Source organism: Typopeltis vanoorti, chromosome 6, assembly GCF_054136105.1.
Source record: "Typopeltis vanoorti isolate ZY-2024b chromosome 6, IOZ_Tvanoo_1.0, whole genome shotgun sequence".
NCBI lineage: Eukaryota > Metazoa > Arthropoda > Arachnida > Uropygi > Thelyphonidae > Typopeltis > Typopeltis vanoorti.
This window is the reverse complement of record NC_143554.1, coordinates 22,867,198-22,885,374: the sequence shown is the minus strand read 5'-3', so window position 1 is coordinate 22,885,374 and position 18,177 is coordinate 22,867,198. Positions and strand designations below refer to the sequence as shown.

The 18,177-nt window shown below is 35.6% G+C and overlaps 1 protein-coding gene across 1 annotated transcript in view; it reads right to left on the bottom strand.

Annotated features, from left to right (window-relative positions):
• Positions 1 to 18,177, bottom strand: part of LOC150105335 (paired box protein Pax-7-like) — a 186,897-nt gene that overhangs the window by 74,933 nt on the left and 93,787 nt on the right. The window contains exon 5 of the mRNA XM_090393932.1: positions 3,666 to 3,865. Within this exon, the coding sequence (XP_090250058.1) occupies positions 3,666 to 3,865 (200 nt within the window). The remainder of the gene's footprint in view (positions 1 to 3,665; positions 3,866 to 18,177) is intronic.

Genomic DNA, 18,177 nt, shown 5'->3' with positions numbered 1-18,177 from the left:
GAGTAGGTCTTGTTTTAGCAACCTGCTTATGTTTTATGATAAGGTGATGAATATCTTGGATAAGGGAGAATCATATGCAGTGATATTCATGGACTTTGCAAAATCATTCGATAGATTACTGCATGATTAGTTGGTGTACAAGCTGCAGAAGATATATTGTTAGATGGATAGGAGATTGGCTCTCTGAACGATACCAGCAAGTTGTGTATATGGTGGGGCTGTGTCTCAGAAAAGGATGGTGACCAGTGGCATACCTCAGGGTTCTGTTCTTGAGTTCCTACTGTTTAACTTATTTGTTAACAATATTTCATGTGGACTGACTCCGGATCTTCAAATGTTTGCTGATGATGCAAAGTTAGATAGAATAATCAGGAGTAGTGCTCATGTTCTCTACAGGAAGATTTGAATAGACTTTCAGACTTTTAATTAATATTAAAACTTTGTTTTAATATTAATAAATGCAAGGTGTTACACCCAAAGGTGTAACACTACACACACAAGGTATTACACTACATAATTAATGGTATTATCTTTGATGGACAGCATGGATTTGCTAAACGGAGGTCAGGTTTTAGTAATCTACTTACTTATTACAATAAAGTGACTGTATCCTTCTCCTCTGTCCAAGGAAGCTTTGTTGGATTTCGCAAAGGCTTTTCATAGAGTACCTCATGATAAGTTGACAGTCAAACAAGAGCAGAAGGGGTTGGATATTAGATTAGTGCATTGGATTGGAGACTGGCTATCTGATAGGTATCAACAAGTTGTGTATGAGGGTGCGATATCCAGAAAAAGGCTGTCTGTGTATCTAGTATGGTGGATAAGTTGTTGGAGAAGCTGGTGAGAAGCTAGGATCCAGAATTGGGTTCACAACAATGGTATTATCTTTGATGGACAGTGGATTTGCTATAGTAAGTGATGGCTTATAGTAAGTAGAATACTATAAGCCATCAATATTACAATAAGGTGATGGCTTCCTTGGACAGAGCAGAGGGATACACAATAGTATACTTAGATTTTGTAAAAGCTTTTGATAGATTATCGCATGATAAGTTGATAGTCAAACTAGAGCGGATGGGGTTTCCGAGTTTCTGATCTCTGGAATGTCGAATATGAGGAATGGTTGAGAAGATGCAATTTACAGAGCGTAGTGGAAAGGAGGAAGAGAGGTGATATGATAGAGACCTACAAGTTAGTAAGGGGTTGTTATAGGATCAATGTTAGAGAGGTTTTACAGAAAATGGTGGGAAATCATGGGAGAAGCAGAGGTCATCCCTGGAAGCTGTATAAGGAAGGTGCGAGCATAGGAGTGAAAAGCAGGTTTTTTGCATGCAGAGTTGTGAATGATTGGAAGCTTTGCCTGAGAGTGTGGTGTCTGCAGAGAATTTGAGTGTGTTTAAGGTGCGGTATGATGAGCTGTGTGTATGACAAAAGGACCTCCTAGATGAGTCTTTGACTCCATGGGGGTTTTGAGATAATAATAATGCCGGCCTGGTTGGCCAAGTGGTTTGTGCTGCTCTCCAGCGAAAAGGCTGTGGGTTCGAATCCTGCCATGGGAATAGATGTTTGTGATTGTCTCTGAATATACTAGTGATGGTGATGGATGGTACTGATGTAGATGAAGATGGTAGTTGTGGTTCGCTGTAATTGGCAGATTGAGTGGTGGAAATGGAGAGTTGTAGAGTAGGTGCCCTCCCCTCGATGAGTCTTGGGACTCCTTTGGTTGTCATGTAATAACAATAATAATATTTATGAAAGATGAATATTTATTTGTTATTAGCAAATAGCATTTATTTGTTACAATTACACATTTTTGTCTCAGAGAAAATTTCAGCAAAATTGTGCTTGACTTGATATAAATGTTCATTATAAATATAGATTTCGTCGTTACTGTGTTAGCATCTAATGATGCCAGTGTTACACTAAAAAGATATTAGTAGTTTCTATCCTTTATAATTCATTAAAAGGATGTTAGAGCAACACATAAGCTTAAAATATACACCAGCAGAAAATTAGGTTTATATATAAACAAAGGTACGTGGTATAAAAAGCCAAATGGACCTAATACACAAAGGAAAAGGAGGATGAGGAGAATTCATTCCTCAAGGGAATATACTTTTATTTCTTAATGAATTTCTTCTCTCTTCTGTGAGAAAAGGAGGGGAGCAGATAGGATCTTTAATATATAGGATCTGTTCACATCTATGCCAAGTATCTAACCAAGAAGTGATAAAGTTTATGTTAAGGACCAAATAATATAATTCAGCACAAAAGTAATATATTATTATTATTACGGGCAACTCCAGGGAGTACTTAGACTCATCGACGGAGGCCCCAAATCATGTTCATCACAACTATTCGACATTCATACAGTATCTATCATACCTCACCTTAAACTCATTCACTGTCACAGCATCCACCACAGACTCTGGCAGCCCATTCCACTCATTCACCACTCTAAAAGTAAAGAACCCAGCTAAAACACCCTTACTAACCACACTTTTGCCCAGCTTCCATGGATGCCCCCTAGTCCTCCCACAACCAGCCCTGTTCTCAAAAATATCTTCTGAATTAATTTTATAGAAACCCTTCAGTAATTTGAATGTCTCAATCATATCTCCCCTCCTCTGCCTATCAACCAATTTTTGCAACCCACAAATCCTCAACCTGTTCTCATAAGGTTCATTCCACAGATCTGCTATCACCTTGGTCACTCGTCTCTGGATCCTCTCAACCTCCTCCCCATCAAGAAGAAACCTAGGTGACCAAATCTGGGCACAGTATAGTCGAGATGGGGTCTTATCAAGGCTCGATACAGAGGAACAATAACATGCTTGTCAACATATTCTTCAGCAACCAAGTGATTTGATGTGCTGATTTCACCACTTTTGCAATGTGGCCCCTAAACTTCAACTCCTTATCCACTAACACTCCTAAATCTCGTGCCTCATCAATTTCCTGGAGTACAGTTCCACCAATGTAGTAAACTGCTGCTAATCTTTTCACCCCAAAATGTATAACCTTACATTTTGCCACATTAAATTGACATCCATTCTCCTTAGTCCAGACCTCCAATCTATCCAAATCATCCTGCAAAATTTTAACATCATCTGCATTCACTATTGCCCTACCTAACTTTGCATCATCCGCAAACAAATGAACTGTTCCTCTCAGATCCTTTCCTATATCATTAATGAACAAATTAAACAGCAGTGGTCCAAGAACAGATCCGTGTAGCACACCACTAGTTACAGGCCGTCTTGTGGACTCTACTCCTGAATAAACCACTCTCTGATATTTCTCCATCAACCAACCACCATTTCTATTTTAATTCTCCCACACTGCCTAACCCCCCCCCCAACACACACACACACACACACACACACAGCAGTTTGGACATCGCAGAAAGAAGAAAAGCCACAACACCCAGAAAAAGGTATGTGTAAATTTCTCTTCCTTTATGCTATATATATTTATTGGTAAATATACATCTACAATGGCCTAAGAATCCGTGAGTAAAAAGCCAATGACATTTAAACAGGGGCATTCCTAAACTGAAGCAGGCAAAATAGCCATAAATATAATAGTTTGTTAAGAGGAGTAACATGGGAGTTTTCCCAGAAATAATATCCATAATTCACTATATAATTTTTTAAGTGTAATACCTGAACACGAGCTTCAGTAAGCTTGGTACGTTGAGCCAATTCTTCTCTTGTATACACATCTGGGTACTGAGTTCTTTCAAAAGCTCGTTCAAGTTCTTCCAGTTGTTCGGCTGTAAAAGTTGTTCTTGAACGTCGTTGTTTTCGTTTTAATGGAATACCAGGTTCAGATTCACAGTCTGAGTCCTCATTATGACTTCTTCCTTCAAAATTCAATATAAACATAAGACACTTCAGTTATTAATTTATCTTTTCATTCCAAAAACTTTTAATCTCTAAAATAAGTATAGATTATATTCACAGATAATCAAGATATAAAAAAAAGACTAAATACAATAACGAACGTTTTTAGCAGTGAGATGTATACAACATAACTGCAAACAGAGAATGATAATTGACCTACTTAAGAACCAAAAATTTACAAATCAACAGACATTGTTACTATGGTTAGCGGTTGATGAGTGAATGGTGTCTTCACTTTCTGAACAGTTGTGGGTTTGAATTCCAATGGATGTTTGTGAAAGTCTTTAGTGGCAGATGTTTTCAAGTTAAACAGTTAAGATTATTTCCCTGTTTATGTGTATATAGTGTGACTTGAAAAATCATCATGTTTGGTCTCTGGAACAAAGGAACAACATTTGCTAACCTTTAGCCCAAGTATGGTACTAAAATGTACAACAGGTTTAAAGTTTTCATGGGTATGATGCACATAAAACAATCACTTAAATGGAACACTCATACTTTTAATAATACAAAATTTTGAAGTAAGTTAGTTATCTCAGTCATCCTAGGTACAAAATTATCATTATCCCAAGACCGCCATAGAGTCAAAGATTCATCGTGAGAGGTCCCTTTGTCACACATACATACAGCTCATCATACCATGCCTTAAATACATTCAAATTCTCTGCAGACACCAAACTCTCAGGCAATGCATTCCAATCATTCACAACTCTCCATGCAAAAATCTGCTTCGTACTCCCTTGCTCACACCTTCCAGGTTTGACCTCTTATTCTTCTGATCTCCCATCATTTTATGAATAATCTCTTTAATGTTAATCCTATAAAACTCGCTTACCAACTTTTATGACTATCATATCACTCCTCTTCTTCCTATCCACTAGACTCTGCAAATTTCATCTTCTCGACCTGTCTTCATACTCAACATTCCAGAAACCTAGAATTCCAGAACACAAGTCAAAGTACTCATCATTGTCAGAATTCATTATGATGTCCTCACTATGTTGGTATAATGCAAAGCACATCTCCTTGCAGACATGTATAATGCTATGCATTATGAGAAGGGTCACTACCCAGACTGGTTTCGACCTTTATTGAGGTCTCTTCAGTGGGAGCCAGACCCAGAGGCGATACTAAGGTTGAAGCAATGCAGAACTCATATTTCATTTGCCAGTTTCCAAAAGGTGTCACACCTTATTATTAAATTACTCTGGATTAGAGAAAGATGTTGGAAGTTTTTTTCACTTGGTTAGACTATAAATTATATATTTAGTTTATTATTATATTTTAATAATGATAATAATAATAATCATCATCATACGTATCAAGGAAGTCATCGTTGAATCGTTTAATAGGACGTCCTGGTTTTCTTTTTCCTAATGGCTTGTACTTTAAGGCTTGTTTTGGTAATCTTTCTGTTTTCATTCTGTTTGAAAAAATATAAACATAAACCATCCATTTATGTTTATATTTTTTAATTTTTTCTATTACTGGTTCTTGGTTTAATTCTTTCATAATATCTTCATTTCTTTTGTGATAAAATATGGTATACTTTGCAGTTTTTCTCATAAACTTCATTTCTGCTGTTGTTAATCTTTGTTTGTCTTTTTGTTTTATTGTCCAGATTTCCATTTTAATTTCCAGATTTTATTGTCCAGAATAATAATAATAATATATTATTATTATTATTATTAGACACCTCCAGGGAGTCCAAAGACTCATCAAGGGAGGGCACTTGCGCTACAACTACACTAACGCCATCTGCCGCTGACCACCACCACTAGAATTTCCAAATACAATCACAAACATTATGCCCACAGCCTTTTGGCTGGAGAGCGGATACGCTAACCACTCGGCCAGCCAGGCTAAGTGAGTTTCGACCTTTAGTGAGGTTTCATCAGTGGGAGCCAGACCCAGAGGTGATACCAAAGTTGAAGCAATGCAGAATCCTTCCCATAATGCATAGCATTATACATGTCCGCAAGGTGATGTGCTTTGCATTATGGGATACTAAGGAAATTGATGAGAACTTAGTCCACCTTGCTACAAGTTGCCTCAGTCCTGAAGATACTTCAGGCGCAAACTTTGTTTGCTTACACTTGGATAAAGGATTAAACTAAATATATAATTTATAGTCTAACCAAGTGAAAAAAACTTCCAATATCATAAGTTTTTTTTTTTCAGGGTGTATATGCCGTTTTCAGTCTCCCAGCTGGTGATCAGATTGACGTCACATTGCATATTTGTGTAAGCTATATTTGTGTTGTTGAATGGACACTATGGGCAAGTTGTCTGCATATTATTATTACGGGCAACTCCAAGGAGTCGATAGACTCATCGAGGGAGGCCCTAACATCATGTTAAGAACAACTATTCGACATTCACACAGTATCTATCATACCTCGGCTTTAACTCATTCACATTCATGATACTCACAACAGACTCTGGTAGCCCATTCCACTCACACACCACTCTAAACGTAAAGAACCTAGCTAAAACACCCTTACTAACCACACTTTTGCCCAGCTTCCATGGATGTCCCCTAGTCCTCCCACCACCAGTCCTATTTTCAAAAATATCTTCTGAATTAATCTTATAGAACCCCTTCAGTAATTCGAATGTCTCAATCATATCATCCCTTTTCCGCCTATCAAATAATTTCTGCAACCCACAAATCTTCAACCTGTTCTCATAAGGTTCATTCCATAGACTTGCTATCATCTTGGTCACTCGTCTCTGGATCCTCTCCACCTCCTCCCCATCAAGAAGAAACCCTGGGCACAGTAGTCTAGATGGGATCTTATCAAGGCTCGATACAGAGAAACAATAACCTGTTTGTCTCTGCTTGTTAAAGTATTTTTCAGCAACAAGTGATTTGATGAGTTGATTTAGCCACTTTTGCGATGTGCCCCTTAAACTTAAACTCCCTATCCACCAACACTCCCAAATCCCTGGCCTCATCAATCTCCTGGAGTACGGTTCCACCAATGTGAAATACTGCTGCTAATCTTTTCACACCAAAATGCATAACCTTACGCTTTGCCACATTAAATTGACATCCATTCTCCTTAGCCCAGTCCTCCAAACTATCCAAATCATCCAGTAAAATTTTGACATCCTGTGCACTCACTATTGCTCTACCCAACTTTGCATCATCAGCAAACAAATGAACAGTTCCTCTCAGATCCTTTTCTATATCGTTAATGAACAAATTGAACAGTAGTGTTCCAGGAACAGAACCCTGCGGCACACCACTAATCACAGGCCGTTTTTTGGACTCTACTCCTGAATAAACCACTCTCTGATATCTCTCCATCAATCATCCTCCTATCCATCCCACCAACCCTATATCCATCCCCATATGCTGCAGTTGACTGATTAGAATTTCATGTGATATCATGGTAAAGGCCTTAGCAAGGTCCAGTAGAATCACTGTAAACCCATTACCCTTATCTAGTTCAGCTGTCACTGTGTTATAAAACGTGAGCAAGTTACTGAGGCATGATCTACCCTGCACAAAACCATACTGTCCCATATTGGAAAATATCAGGGGCGAATTCCTCATGCTTGCTGCGCAAGTTCATTAATTGAGAAAGAAGTAATATTTATTTGTTAATAAATGCATGCATTTTTTGTAGACAGAAGACGTCTTTAGCTTGCGCAGCAATAATTGAGCTTTGCGTTGTGTATCGAAGGCCGATGCTTGCTCATCTAGTCAAATCTACTTTGGCTTGCTCGGTTGTAGGAGCTTCCAGGTCCTCGCAGCAGCACTGTGATTTCATGCGCGTGCATAGCCGTTTCACTCTGTTGTTTAAACACAGGCCATACACAGTCAGCATAGCTCTAGCCAGTGAGCTTCAGCCAGGCTTTACACGTGTGCGTGTTGCTTCGGAAAATTAAGTTACAACCAACTTTTTATGACGATGTTATTGACCAGTTCATAAAGAAAAACCAGGGCCGCATTTACCATTAGGCGCAAGCTAGGAGCCTCACTCTCTATGGGGGCCACATTTTAAAACCTTACTCCTCACAAGGAACAATAAAAAAACAGCGTATTTATAATATAAAAACTAGAGGCCGCTGAAAAATTTGTGAGGCCTCCCGCTTTCATTTGAAATACATTGTTCTTTCCTTTGAATATAAAACTAACAGGAACTCCTAAATTCCATGAAATTCATGTATGTAAGCGTACCATTTCTTTGCTGGACGTATATACACGTCCAGCAAACCTGGATAAGATTCTGTCCACCTGTTGAAAGAACATGGATAAGAAATGCAGTTTGACCGTCATGTCCATTAGAAGGGGCAATAATCCTTCCCGCTGAAAAGAACACAACTAGATTACCTGGCGTATGCAGATAATCTAGTTATCTACTGAACGTAGATAACTAGATTATCTACGTTCAGTTGCCTACAGTAAGAAACGCAGTTGCTTGCCATTTGCTCGGTAACCGGATTCTAAGTTATATCAGACTAAATACCTATGAGTTATATTCATTTTGCTGCTTGTTTTTATCGTATAATTATGGTTTTTAATGCCAGCGCAAAATAAGAAATTCTTTCATACTTTCTTCTCTTCATCACTTTGGAAGATCAATGTCACTATCAATTTTTTTGCTAATATTATTTTATTCGCCAATGCATTTTAAAATTCTCCCAGAACTCAATTGAAGATAATTAATTTTCTCCAAAGAAAAAAATAATCTGACACCTTTTTGTTCCCGTATAGGGAGTAGGCGAGGCCATTTTTAAACCCGAACAATTATTTTATAAATTCATGAAAATCTGAATCTAAAAATGAATACAGCCTCCATCTGTTCCAAATTAAGTTTTTCTTTTTTTTATTCATAATCTTAGTTCGAAGGTTAGTTCACAGATTGCGTGAAGGTTCGCACTTTTAAATTTTGCTTTACAGAGAATCATACGTAAATACCTGACCAGTATAATAAATGCAATCTTAAGACTTCACTATTTTCCTTCCACCTGGAAACTGGCTGATTCTTATACATAAGCCAGGCAAAGACCCACACTTACTGCAGAATTATCGTCCAATCAGTCTCATCTCCAATCTGGGTAAGGTTGCAGAGAAGGCCATCCTCTCACGACTCCAAACCTCAGTAAATGACCTAAACATCCTCCCTAAAGAACAGTTTGGTTTTCGACAACACCATAGTACTACCCAGCAAATCCACAGAATTGTCGAATACATCACCACCAGCTACAACTGGCGCCAGTGCACAGGAGCTGTTTTCCTAGACCTATCCAAAACATTTGACAAAATCTGGCATTTTGGACTCCTGCATAAACTTATCTCAGCCGGTACCTCACTAAAAATGGTTCATCTAATCCATTCATATCTTCAGAATAGATCAATGCAAGTTAACAACGGTTCTACATCGTCCCAGCGCCATATCTATCTTTGCTGGAGTGCCACAGGGATGATCTCTACTGGCTCCATTGCTGTTTTCTGTATACATGTCAGACATCCCACACAATCCGATGAATTCCATTTTGGCCCGGTATGCGGATGATACGGCAATACTAGCCAGATCTCTCAGACCCCACTTCGTTACCAGAAAGCTTCAAGAAAACCTTCTAAAGCTGAAGGGTTGGTTCTCCAAGTGGAGATTGGAAGTCAACCCCCTGAAAAGCTCAGCCGTTCTTTTCTCAAAAAGGCCAATGTCTCCTGCAGGAGATGTGTTACTATTCAATACTAAAATCCCCTGGCAGACAGAAACAAATTACCCGGGTGTGATTCTCGACAATAAGCTATCTTTCAACCAACACATCAAGTCTGCGTGCGCAAAAGCATCTAAAGCCATAGCTCAGATCTATCCGCTATTTAATAGAAATAGCAAGCTCAGCAACAGAATCAAATTGCAACTATACCAGATGATGATTCGTCCTATAATCACCTATGCTTCTCCGGCCTGGAGCCACACCTCTAATACTAACATTATTAAAATACAGCGAGTGCAGAACAAGTGCTTGAGAATGATTCTAAACGCCCCGTGGTATGTTAGAAACAACCAACTCCACAGAGACACAAATATTCCCTATATTCTCTCTTTTCTACAACGCCCTTAGCATCCAAGTTTTTCCTAAAGACGTCCACACATCCCAACGATTTGATTCAACAAGCTGCAGCATACGAGCCAACGGACAATTCAAATATAGAAGACCAAAAGCTATATTAGCCTCCTATAATGATGCATAATCTCCATGCCCATTCAGGGCGAGCAAACTGCTCGTAAATTTTACCCTCACTGTAACTTCACCCTTAAAGACATAAATGTCAATTGTCATACATAAATCTTGAATCATATCATGTAATGCATAATTTTTATAACGTAATCTGTAGGTTTTTGCATTTCAATTTTCTTGGTTTCCCCTTAATCACTCACTACAAATCGAAATACACGGTAGTTATGAAGTCAACGGTTATGTACATATTTTCGGCTAATTTCGATATTATGCGGCAGTTTTGAAGTAGCGATATTTTCTCTACAGTTTATTTTTCGAAAAAATGTGTAGGTGCATGCGTCAAAATGAAACTTTATTTCTAAAATTTTCATAACAGAATTAATTTGCCTTTAATGGCTAACCCCCCCCCCCTCCCAAAATTATCACCCCCCCACACACAAAAAAAATACTGCAAGATAACGTATGTGCACTCTCTTTTTGTTTGAATTCGTTATTTTTCCAAAGTAATTGTACAAGAGGACTTTTAATATTGCGATACCGAAATTAAATTGTAATTATTATAAATTAGCAAATTTTGTATATTTTTTCATTTATATTATTTCCTGATAAGTATAAATCATTAAATTATGTAATATTGGGGAAATTAATGTTTATAAAACAGTTTCATCCTACATGCAATATCAGAATAAAATGTTTTGAACATCTGTACTGCAATCAGAAAGGTGAAAATATAATAATAAAATAAAATAAATTTCTGTGTGTATTTGGCTACTGTTAGGGACATTTTAGTGCGTCTACTGGACGTGTTCGTTTCTCACTTTCTCAATAATTTTCGTTATCTTACAGACTCAGGGCCGCGCCCTAGGAATTTTGCCGCCTCGTGTAGTAGCATATTTTCCCGTCCCTTCTCCCTTATTCTTCTTATAGTTTATGCCAACTTTGTCGCCCCAAAAAAACTTGTCGCCCCGTGTAAATAAACGTCTTACACCGTCGGTAGAGCCGACCCTGTACAGACTGTTACTCGAGCAGAAAGGAATAAGTCTAAACTTTTAGTTATTATTATTATTTTTTAATTTAAATTTGAACTGATTTATATATATATATATATTATTTATTTATTTTAATGTAAATATACCAATGTTGTGTTATTTTTAGTTTATTAAAATGAGTTATTATGGAAATGTCGACTTTTATTTTCAATAAACTAAAAAAAAAAAAAAAAAAGCGTATGAATTTGATTAACTGAAATAGACTTGTTCTTTTGGGGCCTCATTATGATGTTGCGCCTAGGGTCTCAAAAAGTATAAATGCGGCCCTGAGAAGAACCGTAGGGTAGAATTTGTATTCAAGTAGCTAAATTGAAAAATGGATAGAATATCATTTGTAAAAATAAATGTATTTGTATGATTAAATCATAGAAATACATTTATTTATATATATATATTTTTTTTTTTTTGAAAAACAGAAAGATTACCAAAATATGCTTTAAAGTACAAGCCATTAGGAAAAAGAAAACCAGGACGTCCTCTTAAACGATAACTTCTAAGGCCGGAACAGGCCATGCTAGGCCTAAATCCTTGATATGCATGATGATGATGTAGTTGTATGATTAAATGTACATAAATTTCTAAATATATAGTTTTAAATGGTCAGTAATTCATTATTCCTCTAATCAGACTTCAATCACACTTCTTACTCTCTGAATAATAACAAGAGAAAGCACGAATTTCAAGACCAGCATTCGCCCCTGGAAGATATCACTTTTTAAGGGAAGTTGGTTAATGTCATGTGTATGTATGTTAAATAGAATGAGAGAATGTACAGCTTCGTGTGGTACTCCACATGTTACCAGTAGTTCTTTGCTTTACACTGATTCTATACATGTGATGTGCGTTTTGTTTTCCATGTATGCTAATATTAATAATTTTTAATAATAATAATTATTTTAAATTTTAAGAATTAATATTATTATTATTATTGATAATTTTTGCTTATGCTAGACTTTTTAGCACACTGTTTTGGAGAAACAAATAAATGAAATAAGATAATCAGCATGCAGAATATGAAAGAGAGAGAGAGAGCTTATTTTCATTTGATTAGAATTATTGACGAAGCAACTAAGGCTGTTATGGTTTGTTGTGTTTTGGCTAGTTTATTATTATTACTACCTCGCTAATGTACCTCACAAATACACTTTTGTTTGTTAACTGTGTGTGGGGGGGGGGGATGTTCTGTGGCCTGCTTTCTTTCTTTTTTTTTTTTTTTTCAATTGAAAGAAAAAAAAAAGAAACCCTGCTATTTCTGTATGAAATTGGGCACAACTGAGTCCCTCACACTATGTGATGAAGCAAGAAATTTAAAATTGGATAAAATTTTTGAAAATTTTGCTGAGCAAAATGCAAGAAAAAAGTTTTTTAATTATAATCACTAAATATATTATTTAATTATTTAGCAGTGTTAATATTGTTTACTAGTATATATTGAATACTTCATTAAATTAAGAGCTCCATAGGATTGGAAAAAATAGATATTAAGATTCCTCTTAATATCTATTTTTCAACTACTTTTCCAACTGTGACTTTGAGATTACCGCAAAGTAACTAAGGCAGGAGGCCAGCGTATTATCTGTAAATTCGGGGCAGTAACAACGTGTAATGCAGGAAAAATTCCTGCGTAAATTTTATAACTTCTGATGACTATATTAAAGAAATTGAATAAAGTAAAAAAAAAAAAAAAAAGAAAGAAAGAAAGAAAGCAAAAGAATACAGTACTTAAGTACCTATTACATCTTTTCACGCCAACAATAGCAACTTTTTTCCTTTTTTTCCCCCTGCATAATAGCTACTATGAAACTATACTGGGGACAGTGTAGAGCCCCTAGACATAATTTTAACCAGATTATCTCTAGGGGTTCTGGCACCAGGATGCAATTTTAAGTTGAGCGCCCCTTACTTCTTTTTTTTTTAATGTAATTAAAATTTAATGGTTAAAAAATCAAAATACATATTTTCATGTCAAATTGTGAACTTTGAAAAATGCATATACAGTATTAACCTCCCAACTGGCCAGGACGTCTATATACGTCTTCAACAAACTCTGGATATGATGCATGCTATCTTTAATCATATGAAAGAACATGGATACGATGTGTAATTTGGCCATCATCTCCATTAGAAGGTGCGATAATTCTTCACACTGAAGAGAAACCTTAACTAGATTATCTCGCGATCATAGCTGCGATTCAGTTGTCTATGACATGAAACGCAGTTCCTTGTTCTATGCTGGGTAACCCGACTCTTAGTTATATTGGATAGACTAAAAATATAGAAATTTTAGTTTATTTTAGTTTATCCTTTTACTTGACAATTCTTAGTGCCATGACAAAATAGGAGATCCTTGCATAGTTTTTTCACTTAATTATTGCATTACCTTAGAAAAACCAATGTCATTTATACTTTTTTTGTGTAATCGCTTAGTCGACAATACATTTTATTTGTTCTCGAAGAACTTAATTCAAGATAATTATTTTTTAAAAAAATTGGAAAAACTTTGAAAAAAAGTCGAGCTGTCGACGTTCGAGATTATGTTATTTTTGTTCAAAATCAAATTTCACTGAATTCTTCACAGTTTACCTGAAGGGCGCTTTGACAACTTTGCTTTATAGATAACAATATGAAAATTTTTAACCATATCAAATGTGAAGTGTACATACTGTGAAAAGCGAAATTAGATATTTATGAATTATATTCATAAAACTATATATATATATATATATATATATATATAGCAAGAAAATAATCATGTGCACTTTATTTTCAAAAAACACTCATAGAAAGTACATTATAAATCGCACTTCATTCTGAAATCTCCACTCAATGAAAAAGAAAATACTACGTATTTTCTTTTAGTACAAAGAAGAAATCACTGCATATCTTGGAAAGACATTGACCGCTAGTTTAGATAGGTGGCAAAGTAGATATACTTTTACTACAATTTTACACTAAAATGTATGAGTATGCTCCCAAAGCGATTTACGTTTGTAACAATTGTCTTGTGAACGGTTTTGAAAATAAATTATTTTAAACATAAGCAGGATGAATAGATGGGTCCCCCTCCCCAAACACGCACACGAAAGCTGAATGCTTATGCAACACATGCACCTATATTTTTAAATTCAAATATCTCTTTCTTTTTATAAAAATACTTTAAAAAATGCATCAAATTAAATTTTCGATAAAAAAAGTGAAATTGCTATTATTGTAAATTAAGAAATTATTTTGACATAAATATTGCATCAGACTGTAAAAGAAATCTATCCTAAATAGAAATCTGTATTTCTATAGATTTCTATTTAGGATATAACTGAAAACAAAACAAAACATTGCTGATGTATTATGCACTACTGCTTGAAGCTCTTTAGTGTCACTTCTAAAGAAGTGGTCTTTCTGTTGCAGTAGCATTGAGAGTAATCTAAGCTTTTAGCCTTTACCTCTAGCTAAGAAGATTATTGCTAAGACAATAATTATTGTAAAGACAAAAGTTACTTCCAACAGCAGTAAAAGTCATATTTGTAATTTTTTAAGGGAAAAAAAAAACGAACACTATTGAACTTTCTTTTTTGTTGCATACATGTAAACGGTTTTTATATGGTGAAAAATATAGACTTTCTAAAACTTAGAATAATGTCAACAGATAGCTGAACAGATTATTGCTAAAAAAACAAACCAGAATTAGAAGCATCTGCTTCGGCAGATAACACAATATTGTTTTACTTCTTTTATCAAACGGTAAAATGAAGATATTCAATACCGTCTGTGAAAACTTTCAAACCAGTAGAAAATTAGATAGAGTAGTTATTTATAATTCAGGAGTTTCATTCTGAAATAAAAAATCTATTAAACAAAAAATTTGGTGAGACATAAAAATAAATACTTTAAAAAACATAATTTTTTCTTAGATGTGTAAAGCCTTAGGTTAAATTTCGAATCTATTTACCTCAGTGTGAATTGACTACACATTCAATGTGTGTTTAGCAATCAACAATTCGATGATTTACAAACATAGAGTTTAAGCCGGGTACACGTGCGCGCCTCACGTCCTAACTGGTGAATGCATGAGAAAAAAAAAAAAAAAAAAAAGTCGGTAGTGTAAAGGCGTCCCCTGTAACGCGACGCTCAGGGCGAAAGCTCGGCGTATCCAGTGCTTCCGCCACTCCATACTACACACAGCGAAAAACAACTTGCAGTTTTGCTATATGTTATTAAAAGTAGCAGTATATTTAGTTCATATCTACATTTAATAAACGCTAATATTAAAATGTGTTTTATTTTATTTTTCTTCTCACTTCAGCGTCCCGATGCGACGCATCGTCTGCTTACCGTGTTAAGCCGGCCCTGACTGAGGGGAATGCAATTTTTTTCTACTCTTGCCTGGGGGGGGGGGGGAGTGTTGCTTATAGTTCTGTGTAAATTGCATGTCTTCTTCTAGCCAGTTTGGATTTGTGAACGAAAAACTAGTTTTCGGAAGGGAAAACCGTATGAGACTTGCTAACTCACTGTCGGGTGAAGAGCCCTTATTCAATGCGTATTCAACAGAATTTGAACCTAGGTCTTTCAAACTAAAAGACCTTTGTTCGAAATATCACGTCATTCTTGAAGCTGCACTATGCTACTCTACTGGGAGAAAGAAAGTGATAAAGGGGGAAAAAAGCTGCTAAGAGTAAAATCAAATTGAAAAACAATTAAGACATGAGAAAATGAAACTAACATTTCTGGAATAACTGTAGTTTCCGAATGATGCAAATTAGAAGTTTCGTGATGGCCTAAAATAAAAAATAAATAAATAAATAAAAAACTTAGGCTGTAACTATGAAGTGAGTTCATGATTTACTAAACAAATTAATATATTATACTACATTCCATATCATACTTTATTTTCCTTCAAACGTTTCTTCAGTATAATGTTTATATATTTCACCTAACTATTTCCACACCTTATTCTTCAGTTCAGAATCCTGGTTGATATCTCCACCAACTGACTGTGAGACGCACGCAAAGAACGCGAAGGCCACACACGTGTACTTGCCGTAGTCCGAAGAGAAAGATTGATCAAGCGGGAAAATGTTGGCCACTTTAGCGTCGTCGGCATAGTCTGTTTTCACGCCTTAATGGCGCTATCGGCCCGAGGCCATCTCATAATAGCAGATTTCTTGTTCAAACGACCATCCTTAATGAGACTACATCGTGAAAGCACAGGTGTTAACACAAGTCAAAAGCGAGGGGTTAATGCAGATGTCAATCTGAAAGTAACTGACATCAAAGCAGACTAAAATTCTTAGAGAACTTGTAATAACTTAATAATTCAACATTTTTCTGACAAAGAATTGGACTGGAAATAGCTTTAAATGAAACATGGAGGATATTAACATCTACCCCTTGCTAAAATCTGCATCCATTCATTATCCCAGACTTTATTTATGTTCCTATTCAGAGATATTGTAGTTATTTAAGTAGTAAGGGAATCGCAGTTCAGTTTCCTAATCCATCATAATAACGTATCATTTTTTAACTACAAATAAAAATGAAAAAAAAAAAAAAAACGAAAATGACTATATTATATTGAACTTTTTTTGTTTTAGGGAAGTTGGCAGAATTTATAGTGAGCATTTAAGAATAAGGTATTAATTCGAGGAGGGAATGTTTCTTTATTTTCTGTATAGTAAAAAATAAATACCCAAATAGCGACTTAATACATTTAAGTATTCCTAATACTAAAATATACAAAAAATAATAATCATAATAAAAACATATTCATAGTTTTTGGATATCGACTTTTATGTTTATGAAATATTCACAGTTTTGAATCACAATATTAGTCCAGCTCAAATACGAAAACCTCATTTCGTCTTTCTTTTCAGTATAAATTAGTCAGTCCTCGTACATGAACACTCTCGAAACCACTTCAGAACTGAGCTAATTCTACTGTGGGGGTCAATCTTTCACCGAAAGTACCTATTTTGTCTAAAAACATGAAAATTTCATGCGTGCTGCAGTTACACGTGAAGTAGTCTGAAAGACAACAGGAATAGATAATTCGTGTTGTTCTTGCCACTAAGGGGACTTCCTCTTGGAAGATTGATGATAATAATTAAGTGAGTTGTCTAACCAACTATATAAATAATACAAACTGAATAACTTATATGACAGTTTGTTTTCATTTATCATAAAATTTTCATTCTAGTACCATCATCAGTATAAATTTTAAATTAAACTGGCAGAAAAGACAACCAGAAGACTTAGTAATATAAACGTCAGCTACATGCAAATGACATAGAGCGGCAATTTAAAAACAAGAGATATAATATTATATCTTAAATATGAAAAAAAAAACTGGAAGTATGAAAAAGAACCATTTTCCATAACTTCAGTCCATCAGTTCATTTCATTTCTGTTAAGATTTGGTCTGTGAAGCAAGGTTTATCAACTTTCTTTGTATAAATGTTCTAAGAGAGAGAGCCGCTTTTATGAAGGAACTTAGTCCCCCCCCCCCAAAAAAAAATGACTAGATGTTCGGTGGAGATGGCATGTTCTGCAAGTTCAGACTGTTCTGCTCATGGAACTCAACATATTCGAGGTGTTCATCAAGATGAACAGCCGCAGACTACCAGTTTGGCTGAAGTATGACAATACACAATGGCAGGGAATGTGATAAACACCTGGGAACGCTAAAGGTAGAAATCTTTTTTGAACACATGAACACTTACAGATGTAAACAATATGGCTATTCTTTCAGAAATGCCTTTAACGTAAGGAGTAATGAGATGAGACAACTTTGGGAGACATGTTAATGATTCGGGATGGACAAATTATACAGAATCCTACTCGCCAAGAGAGAGAAAAAAAAAGGAAAAAAGTAATCGCCCCAAGATCCCCCTTCCATTTTTATATCGTTGTTTGGAGAGCATTTCCTTTGTGTAAGAACCCTTCCAAGAAGTAGTCAATAAATAATAAGAATACAAAGAACAGTAAAAACAACTTTTTTTTTTTTTTTTGGAAAATGCAATTTTTTACAT